General features: G+C 48.7%; 2 protein-coding genes across 4 annotated transcripts in view; one reads left to right on the top strand and one right to left on the bottom strand.

The window, feature by feature from the left end:
• The window catches only part of KDM2B (lysine demethylase 2B), a 37,036-nt gene extending 34,387 nt beyond the window's left edge, over positions 1–2,649 (top strand). For all 3 annotated transcript variants that reach the window (XM_070950334.1, XM_070950333.1, XM_070950335.1), the window contains 2 exons: positions 642–860; positions 2,428–2,649. In XM_070950334.1, coding sequence (XP_070806435.1) covers positions 642–860; positions 2,428–2,609 — 401 coding nt within the window. In that variant the 3' untranslated portion in view covers positions 2,610–2,649. The remainder of the gene's footprint in view (positions 1–641; positions 861–2,427) is intronic.
• Positions 2,650–4,111: 1,462 nt separating this feature from the next.
• RNF34 (ring finger protein 34) lies at positions 4,112–14,006 on the bottom strand. Its single transcript, XM_070950969.1, has 6 exons — positions 13,854–14,006; positions 9,036–9,257; positions 8,366–8,758; positions 7,375–7,434; positions 6,642–6,843; positions 4,112–6,395 (listed from the first exon to the last, which is right to left on the bottom strand). Exons 1-6 carry the CDS (start codon positions 14,004–14,006, stop codon positions 6,208–6,210), a joined length of 1,218 nt encoding a protein of 405 aa, XP_070807070.1. The 3' UTR covers positions 4,112–6,207.
• Positions 14,007–15,149: the final 1,143 nt, after the last annotated feature.

The following is a 15,149-nucleotide window of genomic DNA, read 5'->3' as shown; positions in this document are numbered from 1 at the left end:
CAGGAGAGAACCCAGAATATAAAACTACCAGGTTTCCCATATTTGGGGGGGGGGGTCTGCCTCAAGAGTGGGGCAGAGGAACTGGGTAGAGTAGAATCGTGGGTGTGGGGTGAGTTTTTTTTTTAAAGTGTATAAATTATCCTGTTCAGAGACGGTTAGGCTACAAGTTAAAAAGGATGGGCTAGAACAGTGGTTTTCATAGTTGGCCATTTTAAGAAGGGTAGACTTCAACTCCCAGAATTCCCCATGCTGGCTGGAGAATTCTGGGAATTGAAGTCCACCCCTCTTAAAATGAAAAACATTGGATGAACTCTGCTCACCTGTATCAAAGGATGGGTAAGTTGTTTACCTTGTGACCAACCCCTTTTTAATTTGTCTTCTCTTGCGTGATATTTTTATAGGAAGGAATATTTCATTTGACAATCTCTGATCTCCTAGAAGCTTGAAAAGTCTTGCATTTTGGGGGTGTCTCTCCAGGCGTGGCTTTCCCTGTTGAATCGTAGCCCCTGCAGATGAAATAATAACAAGACTTTTGCTGCCTTTTGTTAACTTTTAAATAGGCTGTACACCGCCCTGAGTCCTTCGGGAGAAGGGCGGTATAGAAATAAAATTATTATTATTATTATTATTAACTCGCGCAGGCCAGATCGACAACCGAAGCAAGCTACGGAACATCACCGATCTCCGCCTGTCCGGCCTGGACATCACAGACGATTCTCTGCGTCTGATTATCCGGCACATGCCTCTCCTGTCCAAGCTTAATCTTAGCTACTGTAACCACGTGACGGACAAGTCCATCAACTTGTTAACGGCGGTGGGGACCACCACGCGGGACTCCCTAACCGAGGTTATTTTGAAAGGTAGGCTGGGAGAGATTCAACAGGTAGAGCCCTTGGAAAGATCTCTGTACCTCTTGATTTTAGTGGTCCACCTGCCATCCAAAACAGCCCCAGAGGAAAATCTTGCTGGATTGGTAAAAGTGGGGATACGAATCTTCTTTGTTGTTGTTGTTGTTAGTTGCAAAGTCGTGTCCGACCCATCGTGACCCCATGGACCACGTTCCTCCAGGCCTTCCTGTCCTCTACCATCCTCTGGAGTCCATTGAAGCTCACGCCGACTGCTTCAGGGACTCCATCCAGCCACCTCCTTCTCTGCCGTCCCCTTCTTCTTTTGCCCTCCATCATTCCCAGCATGAGGCTCTTCTCCAGGGAGTCCTTCCTTCTCATTAGGTTGCCAAAGCATTTGAGTTTCATCTTCAGGATCTGGCCTTCTAAAGAGCAGTCAGTCAGGGTTGATCTCCTCTAGGACTGACCGGTTGGATGGCCTTGCAGTCCAAGGGACTCGCGGGAGTCTTCTCCAGCACCAGAGTTCAAAGGCCTCCATTCTTTGGCCTTCTCAGCCTTCCTTGTGGTCCAACTTTCACAGCCATATCTTGCAACTGGGAAAACTAGTTTGCATACAATATACAATAAAATACAGTTTCCCAGTTGCATAGATTGGGAAAACCAGAAAACCAACAAGACGAGCTATAGAAGCAACTAATTTCTGATTCATGCTCCTATGTACCTCGCATCATTCTTTAATACAAGAAGTCCTCGACTTATAACCCTTATTCCTTTAGGGACTTTCACTAAACAATGAATGATCCTGAAAACAAAGTGACTTACAGACGGTCCCTGGGCATACAACCATTGCAGCTTCCCCACAATCCAAGGGATCGAAATTTGGGTGCTTGGAAACTGGCATGGATTTACGGCAGTTATAGCATCCCAGGTCACGTGACTGCTGCTTGCACCTTTCCCAGCCGCTTTCCAACATGGGGGAAGGCAGACTTGCTTAACAAGCGTGTGATTCACTTCACAACTTGCAGTGGTTTACTTAACAACCGTGGCCCAAAAAAAGATGGTACAATTGGGCGCGACACCCTTAATCCTCACCCTCTGCTTAGCAACGAAAATTCAACTCCTTATGACGGTCGTAATTTGAGGACTCCTTGAATTTGGCAGATGTTTGGAGATTGATTGATTGCATTTGACCTGGGGTCGAAACTCATACTACAGGTATTCCTTGATTTACGGAGTACAGGTGAGCCCCAAATTTTTTGTCGCTAAGCGAGACATTTGCTAAGTGAGTTTCGCCCCGTTTTAGGACCGTTATTAAGTGAATCCCTCCAGCCGATAAGTTGGCAACCCGGTTGTGAAGGTGAATCTGGCCTCCCCGTAAATTTTGCTTGTCAGAAGGTCGCGAAAGGGGAAATAGCGTGACTGGGACACGACGGCGGTCGTAAATACGAGCCAAGCATCAAAACTTCGATCACATAATCAACGGGGGATGCTGCATTGGTTGTAAGCGTGGATCCCTTTTTTCCAGTGCTGTCGCAACTTTGAACGGTCGCTAAACGAACCCTTCCCTCTCTTTCGCTTGCAGACTGCAACAAGGTGACGGATCAGTGCCTGTCGTACTTCAAGCGCTGCGGGAGCATCTGTCACATCGACCTCCGTTACTGCAAGCAGGTCAGCAGGGAAGGCTGCGAGCAATTCATCGCCGAGATGTCGGTCAGCGTCCAGTTTAGCCAAACGGAAGAGAAATTGCTGAAGAAGCTGAGTTAGTATTTGCAAGGACAGAGTTGTAAATAGAGGCGAAGGAAGCAGAGGGGGGGGTGGGTGGGCGAGAAAAGGACTGAAGGAAGAGGCTTTTTTTTTCCCGCTGGACACGCGGCGACGATGTCGAGAGAACGGACTGGACCGCGTGGGAACGTACAGCAGCCAAGGTTGGCAATTTGGTGCTCTGGTGGGGGGGGGGGGCGTTCACTTCCTGGGATTTTCGGGAAACGGAGACGCCAACTCAGAACTGCGGCCAAAGCGCACGGACCGAGACTTTTGGCGGGCCTCCGAAGCGAAACGTTCGTTCCGCCCCGCTGAAGGTGGGCCCCTCCCCTGCGTTTTTCCTGCCTAGGGGACTATGGTTTTTTGTTTTTTTTTTGTTTTTTCCCTGTTACATCTTGACCTTATGCAAAACTATTTTTGTACAAATCCCTTTTAAAAAAGTTTATTTATGCAAACGTTCTAAAAATGCATCTCCGGCGTTTTGACTTGGGTTTCGCATTGCCAAATGTTTCCGAAGTTGGGGGGGTGGGGGAGCGGGGAAGGGGAGCAGTCTTCGGAAGAGACACCACGGATCGGATGGATATTTCCCCACTTTTGAAGGGGCGGAGGGGGAAAATCGGGGAATACTTTTATGAAAAGGGGAGGGGGGAAATAGCATGTTTTGTATACCGCTTTGTATACTCGAGCAACACAGTAAGGTATGTGGTGCAAAAAGAAAAAAAAAAAGGTGTACAGATGAAGGATGAAAGTGGAAATTAAATTCTCCCCCCCACCCCCCGTATAAAGCCCACCTTTTCCTTAATTTTGAAAGCTTTTCAGTTACAGCCAGTCTCCTGGAGGGAAAGTATTAAGCTATTGGGGCTTTCAAAATTAAGGAGTTTTGGGGTTTTTTAAAGAATGAGTTGTTATTTAACTTGGTTAACTATTTTTTTTAAAAAAGGGGTGGGTGGGAATTCAGTATACAGTACATTAAGTGCCATTGTTGTGAAAGTGCTGTCTCTCCGGTTGATTTCCTTCCTTCCTTTCATGCAGTTTTTACCTCTATTCAAATTTGTATAAATGATTGTGCAAAAAAACAGAGGCTAGCTTGTATTATACATGTTGAACCTTTGTAAGATTTCCTGGAAAAGCCCCCCTGGCTTCAACACCCCACCCCCTTCCCACCCCCCCCCCCATCCCCGAAGTTGTTTCCCAAGAGCAAACTTGGGACGGTAAAGAGATTCCGCGTTCAGTTGTTCTCCGTTAAACGGCATTTGTGATCCAGGCGAATCCAGTTGCTTTGTCCCTTGAGGGGAGAAAAGTAAAAACTTTTTAATAGAACATTAACCTTTGCTTACTTGGTGGTGTGTTTTCCCTTTTCCCCAGCTGTAGAAATGGTGGCTGAAAGAAATCTGCAACTCGCAAAACCTTTCACGTGAGGCTGTCATGCCTACACTCTGCATCGCGGCGTTTTTCGCAGCCGGTGGGGGAGTGGGGGCAAAGAAAAGCAGACCGAAGCCAATGGATGAAACGTTTTATTAAGCCAGCCGTTAACTCAGAATGTTATGGATATACTACATTCTCGATTATGCATGTACCCCTGAACGACTCGATATTCTACACCGTCTCGTTATGAGACATTTTCCAAAAAAAAAAAAAAAACCAAAAAACCCCCCAGCCATCATGTCTTTGCTCCCTTCTGAAAAATGATCAGCTTCCAAGATGCAAACGGTTAACCCTTAGCTGGCTGCTGAACAGGCACCCAATTTTCACAGCCTTTCTCCAAAGCCTGAAATTCATCCCCAAAACGCTTCTTGGCTTTCCCTACACGCCACGCAGTCAAAAGGATTTTTGGGGGAGCCTTTTGCTCGTCCCAGCTATTTGGGGACTGCAAATCTCTTAAGAAACCGATGCAGAGCTACTGCAATATGTGTTGCTGGACAGGAAAGACCGTGGCAGAACAGATAATCTTTTAGGACACCCCCAAAGCAGCAGGGCTGAAATAAGCAAGATTGCAACTGGTTGTTCTTGGACCTGGCTTTTTTTTTTTTTTAAATAATTCCCTCAAGTTAGGTCTGCTGTGGGGTGTCTTTTTTGCTGCTGCTGGACTTCCCTTCGTTACCTGGTTCCTTCCTGAATGTCTCTACTTCTGTAGACTTTGGGAATTTGAGGGCTGGAGAGGCGGGGGGGCTACAGCAGAAGTGGTAGACTACTGTAGACCCCCCCTTCCCCACAGAGATCATTTTGCCTTGCCCTTTAGGAACCAGAAGAAGAGCCCGTTTGCTGGGTGCTACTTTGAACGGACCAATTTTTCCTGAAGGGGGGGGGGGAAACCAGAGGGGCATCTGGTGTGTGAGCGGGGAGGGGCTCTACCAGTTGATGGGGATGGGGGGGTGGTGGAGAGGACAATGGGAACAAGGGTGGGATTATCTCTCAGGTCATCCACAGCCCGAGAAGGAACTGGGATCACGCACCGGACCTGATGTTGCCAATCAGAGCAATTGCTCCGATGAGTCCATGGCATGAGATCCATTGCTTGTGGTCAGATCCTGATGACCAGGAGGCTCTGGGGCCTCCGTCTACTGCAGGCGGGATCTACTAGATCGGTCCACCCCCCAGCAACTGAGGGACCCAGTTTCAGAAGAGGGTTGGAGTTGTTCCTGTTTGGTAGGCAGGCAGGCAGTCCATCCAAACCTTTTCTCTTATCGAGGCACCTCTCCTATGGAGCACCCTTTCCCCCCCTCAAGACCTGGTTATGGGGGTCACCAGGTCTGGGGGTCCTGGGTAAACAGACATTCAACATTGCAGTTGTTACCGTCTCCGTGTGGTTTGTATATTTTAAATTTATACAGTGCTTTTAAAAATATTTTTCAACGCCTACGTCGCTTTAGGGATTGTGGCATGCAATCCAGCATCGCTTTTGGTGACTCGGGAGGCCAGGTCAACGTGACAAATCCTGGCCAACCTTCTCAAGGTGAGAATGTAAACTCGACTCTTCCCGTGCTGAATCCGAGGACGTATTTAGGGTGTCGGAACGGAGATACAAAGATACATCCCTCTCTCCGATGCAGACTGTAAAAGGCAGCTTTCAACTCTTCCCATTAAGGCTAATTGTAGATCCCCAGGTGGGCTGACACTCTGGGTGATTGGCACAAGAACTGCTCTGCCAGCCCACCCACAAAATCTCCCTCCCGGGGTGAGAAAACACCCCCCGGGGAAGACTCTGCTTCCTCCCATTGCTCTCTGAGAAGGTTTAACTCGGCTCTCCTTCGTCTTTTCTCGCTTTTTTTGTGCTATTTTTCAGAAGAGAGCAATCGGAAGCGTTGAATCTCCTCCTCCAAGCGCGACTCTTGAACTCGAGTCTTGCCTCTTTTTTTTTTTTTTTTTGTGTCTCGGAAAAATAAAAACGAAAAGGAAAAGCATTCCAGTTCACACATCTCTATCTTTAAGAGGCATCTGACTTGCAAAGCAGAAATACAATCGGTCAAAGCTCCTAAGCTCCCGGTCGGGGATGCTATGAATGGATTGGAACGGAGGCTTTCCAGAGCCTCCCCCCCACGTGGCCGTCTCGGGAGGAAATGTGCAGCGGGAAGCTTTCGGTGGGGGGCCGAGCCCCAGCCGCTCAGGACTTGAAGACGTGAACGGCCCGGACGACGAACTGGCGGCAGATCGGACACTCGCTCATGCGCTTCCCACATTTGGTGCAGGCGACCATATGGCCGCACTCCAGCAGCACGCAATCGATGACCGCGTCCATGCAGATCCGGCAGAGGTTGTCGTCCTCGTCGGTCAGCGGAGGCTTCTCTCCTTCTGCCAAGGAGCAAACGGGCACGGTTAGAGGCGGAGGCACAGGACGCGTCGTGTTTACTGACCCGGTTTGCGTCCTTATGAACAGCGGCCCTCAACCTACGGTCCTCAACGGGGGATAGGAGCTTCGGTCGCTAAGCGGTGGAGCGTGAGGCGTTCAAAGGCCTCGGAAGGGAAACGTGAGAACGCGCGCCTTCCCTCCCGCAAACGGAACGCGCGAGACGGAAAAAAGAAAACAGGGAGACTCACGCAGCCGGTGATTCGTCTGGTTCTCCCTGTAGAGCCGGCTGACTTTTTCTACCAGTTCCCATTTTTCGCAACATCCCGAATAATTGACAAAGTTACAAGCCAGGATTTCTTTCAGCTGCCGGACGGTCAGCCCTTCCACGTCATCCAGGCTGGAAATATCGGACAGCGAGGCCCTGGCACGCTTCCTGGACTGGCCCGGAGTCTGAAAAAAAACAGGAGTTTCCCATGGGCAAAGGAGCGAGAGAAGGCAACGGGCCCACAGGACGATGGAAAGCCCAACCACCAGGGATTCCCCTTCCTCCCCCACCACCCAAAAGGGCATCTGCCTTGTGGAGGAGACACCACCCGACAAGTGCAACAGGCTGGCCACGATTATTACCATGCTGGCACTTCCTGGCAACCCCCTTCCTCAAGGCCAACTGTTACCCCACCCCAGTTGATTAAAAAGATCCACTGAAGAGGATACCCAAGCAGGCACCCGATGATGTTTTGAAATATTGTTTGGTTTGCCTTAACACCAGGGGGAGTCTAAACTTGGCAACTTTTTTAAGACCTGTGGACTTCAACTCCCAGAATTCCGGGCTAGGGAGGGCTCCATGCTGGCTGGAGAATTCTGGGAGTTGAAGTCCACAAGTCTTAGAAAGTTCCCGAGGTTGCCTTAAAACCGGACCAGAAAAGTGACAAGGGAGGCAACCCTCTGGAGTGAAATGTCATTAGCTGGTTTGTTCCTTACTTCTTGAGCTGCGTGGTCTTCCTCCACCCCCAGATCTGCCGAGAGTCTTTCGCTTGGCCCCTAAATGCACAAGAAGAGAGTTACTGCCAGCTCACCCCTTCCCTTTTTGTCATCTAGAACAGGGCTCACCAACCTTTCGGACCTCAGGGACCACTAAATTCGTAATTTTAAATCCCGCGGACCACTAATATGATTTGTGTAATGACCAGCTGGGTGAGCGTGGCTAGGTGGTCACGTGACTGGGTGGGTGTGGTCAACTCGATGTCACTCACGTTGAGGGGGCGCCTCGATGGCCTCTACTTGCCCCTCCCCTCCCAGCCATTCCTCGCCTCCCCGCCTGGGCTCCTTAGGGCCTCAACAGGAAGCAGTTGTTGGCGCTAAGCAGCCACCATGAGAAAGAGTTGACAAAAGAGCTCAGTTCAAATTGAATCTGACCGAGAAGGAGGCTCAGCAGAAGCACCTCACTGAGGACTAGGAGCATAGGCTTTCCAAGCAGAGGGAAGACCTGCGGGAGTGCAAGGCCAGGTACCGGCGCCTGGAGGCTCAGCAGGCTGAGATGGTCAACCGGTTCCAGGCCATGAGGCAGTCCCACTGGAACGAGGCTCTCCGGCTCTTCGCCACCAGCGGCACTTCCCTCCAGCCTTTGCCCAAAGCCCCACACCAGGAGGCCAAAGCAGACCCCAAGTTGGAATTTCTGCCCCCCTCCGACCCACACAAAAAGACCCCGAAGGGGGAGACTCTCTGCAGCAACACAAATGTTTATTGCACGTATCTGTCCCAGGGGCTTTAGTTTGAGGACCCCTGATTTAGTGCAATATTAAAAATGCCAATAATTTTTCTGAGGACCACCAACATTTTCTCACGGACCACCAGTTGGTGATCGCTGCTCTAGAAGTGGCAGCTTCTGCTCCCCATTGGCCCAACCGGGGGACGCAGGATCAGGAAAGATCACCCGACACCCACCCCCCCACCGCCTTCTCCAGGAACCTACCTGTAGCTGCGTTTCATTGCCCGCGTTTTCCTGCCGGTTGGCGAGGTCTCCCTGAGAGGAGGACACCGATCCAGACAGAGAAACGTGCTGGGTGGAAAGGCTGGATGCCTGCGACCGCGTGGAGTACAAGCTGCTAGTGTCCGTCTCCTCCTCGGAGGCCAAGCCGTGGTGGCGGAGGATGAGGTCGACCAAGTCTTCCTTTTCCCGACAGGTATCCGTGGGGATGTTCCTGAGCAGGAGGTACTGGCGCAGGTCCTTGACTTTCAAGCGTATCAGCTGCGGCCGCTGGAAGGCCGTCTCCTGCAGCAACTGGCAGGTGCAGCAACGGCGGAGGTTCTCTTGCAAGACGGAGCACACCGAGCAGAAATCCTTCTTGCACTCGCAGCACACGTGCTGGAGGAGAGAGGAGGTGGGGGGGAGGGGGAGAGAAAGGGGGTTACGAGCCTCGCAGTGCGGGAGGAAAAAGGGAAATGAAGGAATAGCTTATTTTATACAGGTCGTCCTCGAGTTACGGCCGCTCTCGAGCCCAACATTTCTGTTGCTAAGTGAGGCGCTTGTTAAGTGAGCTTTGCGCCATTTTACAACCCTTTCTTGCCACTGCAGTTAAAGGAATCATTCTGGCTTGTTCAAGGATTGAGAAACGTGCCCTCCAAAGCCTTAAAACGCTCACCTTTTTCCTGAATACGGAGAAGGAAAGGCCACAAGATTTGCAGAGGGCGGGGTTTGCTCCTGCCGCCGCCGCCGAGGAATAGACGGTGAAGTCCGTGCTTGGGGCGAACCGGAAGGGGTTCGCTCCGCTTCCAAATCCGGGCTGCTGGCTGCGAACGGCTCCCGTCCCCATGACCTCATTCAGCAACCCGCAGCAGGAAGCCCACATGGAAGTTGCCCCTGCCTGGAAGAGACCAGCAGAAGCCAAGTCACCCTCTGGAATCCCGGACAGTCTTCCCAGGTTGAAGCAGCATGCAAAGCCAAACAAACACACAAACGCACACACACGTCTGTCTTCGGGACGTCCTGTAAGTAGCCTTATTAGCGCAAGAGTCACTCTTAACGCCCGAACCGACGGAGAAGGAAGACCCACGACGACACCCAACCGAGAGATCCGGATTCCTGCCCCTTCTCCATCGACAAATGAAGTTGCAGGATGCTCCCCTTTCGCACTACGAATTTTGGAAGAGGAACTCGGTTCTCCGGTTATGGTGATCGCCCCAGGCGGTGAAAACTCCAGCAGTTTTCAGGTTTGGTTAAGCGGTGACGATGGCAACAGACACACGTATTTTTCCTACAACGGAGAAGGGAAAGGCGTCTGCAGCAGATGTGGCTCCTCCTGTTTCAGGGATCTGTACCTCTTTTCGTTAAGGGAGCGCCGTCTTTGCCACCTCAATCCTCTGAGGCTCCAGAACCTCTGCCGCACTGGTCATGTTCCCAAATCATTTTGCCATAGTTGGAAAAGGAAGGAGAAGAGTCCAAGGAGATTCGGAGCCAGCGACCGGCACCACAGTTCCAATATTCCCCATCCAAGCAGGCTGGATGAGCTTCCTCGGACGACTTTTCAGAAAGGGAAGGTGGCCTCTTCCAAAAACTACCAAAGTCTCGGGATTTATGCCGAGGGAAAAGCGAAAAATGAGCCAGCAGGACAGTAACTGTAGACTTAACGGTCCCAGGATGCAGGTGCCATCTGTTTCAGGGATCAGCCTGAAGGATAATCAATCCAGCTTTAGATAATTGTTGATGCCAAAAGAGGCTAAAATCCCCACAACTAGGATTGCAGTTCACATGCCTTGGCTTTGCTTCCTTGTTTTCTTATATATATTATTTTTAAGCTCGTTTTTTTGCTCCTTATCGTATTCCTCTTTATCATACATATTTTTTTTATTCGGCTTGCTATATTGTCAGCCGCCCAGAGTTCTTCTGGAGTTGAATCGAATAAAGAAATCAATGAAATATAAGGTCACCTGAAGAGTCTGCCAAGAAACGCACCTTTCTCACAGTCTTCGAGATGTTGTTGACTTTCAGAGAGTTTAATCAAAAATGTACACAAACACTTACGTCATCATGCTGTTTCTTTGGAGAAGAAAACACAGCCAGCAAAACAAGAAGCGTATTTTAATGGAGGGATAAAAACCCTCGTTCCCCTATTCTTCCGAAGGACATTCGAAACGTATCACTCCAAAATCCTTACACCCTAAACACATCGTGTAAGAACTGCAACAAGAGTGCAAACTAGCTAGGATTAGAATCTCCTTGCGTGCCTCAGGGTTGTCCTGACAATCCGATCTATAATTCGTGCCCCAAACTAACCCTAAATCTTTGGGCTGTTGTCCTACAGCCTCGTTTTATACAGCAAAGCCTCAACAGAACCCCAAGTACAGAAACACCAAGAACGTGGAATTGTGCCAGTTTTGACACAGCATTTATGCCCAGAGAAGCTATCAGTGGCAAAAAGCCTGGGTCTCCCCCTTCAAAGGGGAGGGGGGGGTGTTTCCAACATTTCCCACCCTGGAAATGTTGGAATCCAGCAGGCACTTTTTTTGGTGGAACAGTTTTTCCAGCTAGTTTATTTTTCCTTTTTAATCGGCCCGTTTCTAGTCGCATTCTTCACTCAAGCATTTTGAACAACAGAAGTCGCTGTAGTCAGGATGACTACGAAAGCGTTTTTGGGGAATTTAAGAATTCTGCCCTTATCGTTTAGACCCCAAAGTCCTTCTCTCCTTCCGGTCTTGTCTTTAGCTGGTTTCATTTTCTCTCTTCAGCTCACATTTCTCTCACAGCCGCTCCTGAACCTCAGATCGCCACCAAACCGCCAAATTCCTCTTATCAGTTTCAGTTTTGTCGTGCCAAAACTCCTTGGGAGAGCCTCTGTGTCTTTGAAGGATACTTATTTAACAATCATACTTTCAGACTAAGATTGCAAGAAGATTCAATATACAAATCTAGACTCAATCAATAACTGTGTATTATTTAAAAACCTAAAACTACATGAAGACAGCATAAAGGAAGTATCCAGCTAATCTCTATTGCCCAAAAGGTTTTTTTTTTAATTATCTGTTTACAAAGAGGAAGAAATCTCTGGGGAATTCCAAGCAAATAATATTCTTTCGCTCTGGGCCTACAGCAGAGAAGACCCTGCTACTTGTAAATAAGAATTCAAGATCTATGAATCTCAGCTGCTGCTCCTTTTTCCTTGCAGAAAGTGACCGTGGGGAGATCACATCTAGAAACATTTTTTCTCATTACAGAATCATACCCTCCCTGTGTTACTCTTAGTCATACTCAATAAACTTAACGTTTTGTGATCACAGAAGTCCCATCTGCGTTTCTTCAGAAACAGACCTTTGGCGTTGAGCAGGATTTATTTATTCTTATGCAAATGGCAGGATTGCAGCGAAAGATCTAATTTAATCAGACGAAGAGTCCTTGTACACGTAATTTATAGGTATATACGTCCCACATAAAAATGCAAAGCTAACATTTACCCAAGCATTTTTCTTTTCTGTCACAGACTTTGAACTGGCCACCCCAAGCAAGGGTTCGATAAGTCAAAATTTCATTTAATTTAAAACCTTTAATTTAAAACCCTGTGCTAAGCAGGGAGTTGGATTAGATGCCCTTTCTCATTCTGATTTTCCCGCTATTTGTTAGACTGTAAGGTTGATCACCTACACTACAGCGAATATTGCAAAGGTCCATTTTATATTCTGGCTGATTACTTATCACCTGACAATAAAGCAGTGTTTCTCAACCTTGGTAGCTTGAAGATGGGTGGACTTCAACTCCCAGAATCCCCCAGCCAGCGCTGCTGGCTGGGGGATTCTGGGAGTTGAAGTCCACCCATCTTCAAGCTTCCAAGATTGAGAAACACTGCAATAAAGAAAGGAGAAATTGTAATGGTTCATCGCGCTGGTTCATTATATTTTCTGGTGGTGGTTATTTCCAAGAAACTGCACCCCAAGGGCTGGGCTTTGTCATCTTTAGACACTTGCTTTCCAATAAACAAATGGCATTCCTGCACATTTCCCTCCAAATGAGCCCCCGTGAAACCCAGGAGCCTTGTCACCCGAGGAGAGAAAATAGCACCCCAATTGTTACTGAGCAAGCATGTCCCCGATGACACCGTCTTCTGGAAGAAACTCAAGACAAAATTCTTGGAATCATTGATCATAGGAAAAAAAAAAAAAACAAGTTCCACCTAATTTTCAGAGAGCGTTTTAGCTTTTCTGCTAAGGATGGGAGAAGACCATAAGGCAAAAACGTGTCGTGTCCCACTTAGTGAACATGTGAACAGTAGCCAGCAACTGGGTATGACGCTTGTTTTATTTCCCAGATTTCACCTCCTCGCTGTCCCAATGGTGGTGTACGAGGCTGTAGGTCTATGTCCCATTCTGAAGTTTTTACAGGTGGCTTCAGCCCTTGAGAACGCTCTTCCTCGTCCCCTGGCAGTTTTTTACAACCTCTTTTAAGACTGCTGGGGTTGCTCTCCCTCGTCACTTCTCTCCAACGTCTTTTATTGTCCTTCCGTCCTGGTTTTAAACCGACTCTCCTTTTCCGCCTCCTCTCATGCGCGGCGGCGTCTCTTTTCTATTTGCACGGCTTCTTGCAGAGCGCAGCACCCCGAGGCCAGTCCTGATTGCCAAGCGGTGTCCCCCGTGCACTGTGTTTTGCGTTGGCTGCACAACCTCCAAACACACATACACACACATTCCTTTCCCCAAGACCGGATCCAGCAGATCTACCCGACGAGAGGGCTGTGGAATTGCTGTCATTCAGTCCTGCAGCCGGTGTGTGCCCCAAAATGCTTAACGCATTCTATGCCACCCTGAGTCTCCGGAGAAGGGCGGCATATAAATTAAAGCAAAAAACAAAACAAAACAAAAAACAACCCAAGACCAGAGTTGTTGTTGCTTGCTGAGCTAGCTCCAGGTCCAGAAGTAACAAACATTTAATCATCATCATCATCATCATCATCATCATCACCACAACAACAACAACAATCATTCTCTGCATTTTGATCCTTCTGGGTCAGGATGGAAGTTTGTGGATCTGTTTTGAAGCCCTGCTGGGATTTATTTATTTATTTTATTTTATTTTATTGAACTTGTATGCCACCCTCTCTCCCAAAGGACTCGGGGCGGCTCACAACAATAAAAAACACATAAAATTCAGTATTCAAATATAAAAACCAATAAAATCCCCTTTAAAAAAAACCCCTCATTTAGTGGGGGGGGGGGAGGACACCTGAAGGGAAGCCCCTTTTTTGGGGAGGGGGTCTCCATCCATCAGGAATAATAATAATAATAATAATAATAATAATAATAATAATAATAATCACAATACAGAATAATACCAGTTCATGATTGATGGGTTAAAGCCCCGCCCCGGATGTTCAGACCCCTCCCCCTTCATTCAGGGAACCCCCAGACCCAATTCCTCCCCCTCCTCCCCTGCAGCCCCCCCCTCATTTTAGCCCCCCCTCCCCCCGCTGGTTCACCTTCATGGCCGCGCCAAAGCCTCTTCCTGTCTTCGCCTGGACCGGGATAGGACCGGAAGTGGGGGGAAGGGGCTCCAACGGCTCAACCGACTCCGGCTCGCGCCCCCGGCCCGCGCGTTCTCGCGCCACGGCCACTCGCCCTATTCCACGCATGCGCGCAGACGGGTTTTTTTTTTTCCTCCCCTTAGGTGTCCAAAGCAGGTAGGCGGGGCCAGCCGGGGGGCGGGGACCGGGAAAGAGGCCGTTGGCCGCCCCAACCCTCAAGCTCTCTGTCTTCCCATTGGCTGTCCCCGAGGGCCAATGACAGCGGCACAATCGGGCGGTTCCATTCTGTGGGAAATGGAGGGGGGGGGTTGGGAAGAAATTGGTGTAAATGGCAGAAGGGGTGAGTTTAATGAGGGCGTCCTTGGGAAAGTGGGGGGGGAGAGTGTGACGTCACAGTATTTCAGAAAAGACTAGGGGGGGCTCTTACATCACATGTTGCATTCTTCCTTCGGGGTTCGTGATTATAATGAAAACTTATTTATTTATTTATTTATTTATTTATTTATTTATTTATTTATTTGATTTGATTGGGGTGATTTTGTCATACTAAATATGCCTTTTGGAAATGTTTTGGAATAACGTGTACTGTAGCAATAATTTTTTAAAAAATGGTCTCTAAAGTTGTGTTTATTTATTGCAGTGTTTCTCAATCTTGGTAGCTTGAAGATGGGTGGACTTCAACTCCCAGAATCCACAACAACAATAACAATCATTCTCTGCACTTTGATCCTTCTGGGTCAGGATGGAAGTTTGTGGTCCTGTTTTGAAGCCCTGCTGGGATTTATTTATTTATTTCATTTTATTTTATTTAACTTGTATGCCACCCTCTCTCCCAAAGGACTCAGGGCAGCTTCACAACAATAAAAACACATAAAATTCAGTATTCAAATATAAAAACCAATAAAATCCCCTTTAAAAAAAACCCTCATTTAGTGGGGGGGGGGAGGACACCTGAAGGGAAGGCCCTTTTTTGGGGAGGGGGTCTCCTTGCAGAGCGCAGCGCCCCGAGGCCGGTCCTGATTGCCAAGCGGTGTCCCCCATGCACTGTGTTTTGCGTTGGCTGCGCAACCTCCAAACACACACACACTCCTTTCCCCAAGACCGGATCCAGCAGATCCACCCAACGAGAGGGCTGTGGAATTGCTGTCATTCAGTCCTGCAGCCGGTGTGCCCCAAAATGCTTAACGCATTGTATGCTGCCCTGAGTCTCCGGAGAAGGGCGGCATATAAATTAAAGCAAAAAAAAAGAAA

Source organism: Pituophis catenifer, unplaced genomic scaffold (genome assembly GCF_029215685.1).
Source record: "Pituophis catenifer annectens isolate HBS135680 unplaced genomic scaffold, rPitCat1.0.hap2 SCAF_10, whole genome shotgun sequence".
NCBI lineage: Eukaryota > Metazoa > Chordata > Lepidosauria > Squamata > Colubridae > Pituophis > Pituophis catenifer.
This window is presented reverse-complemented; position numbering and strand designations above follow the sequence as displayed.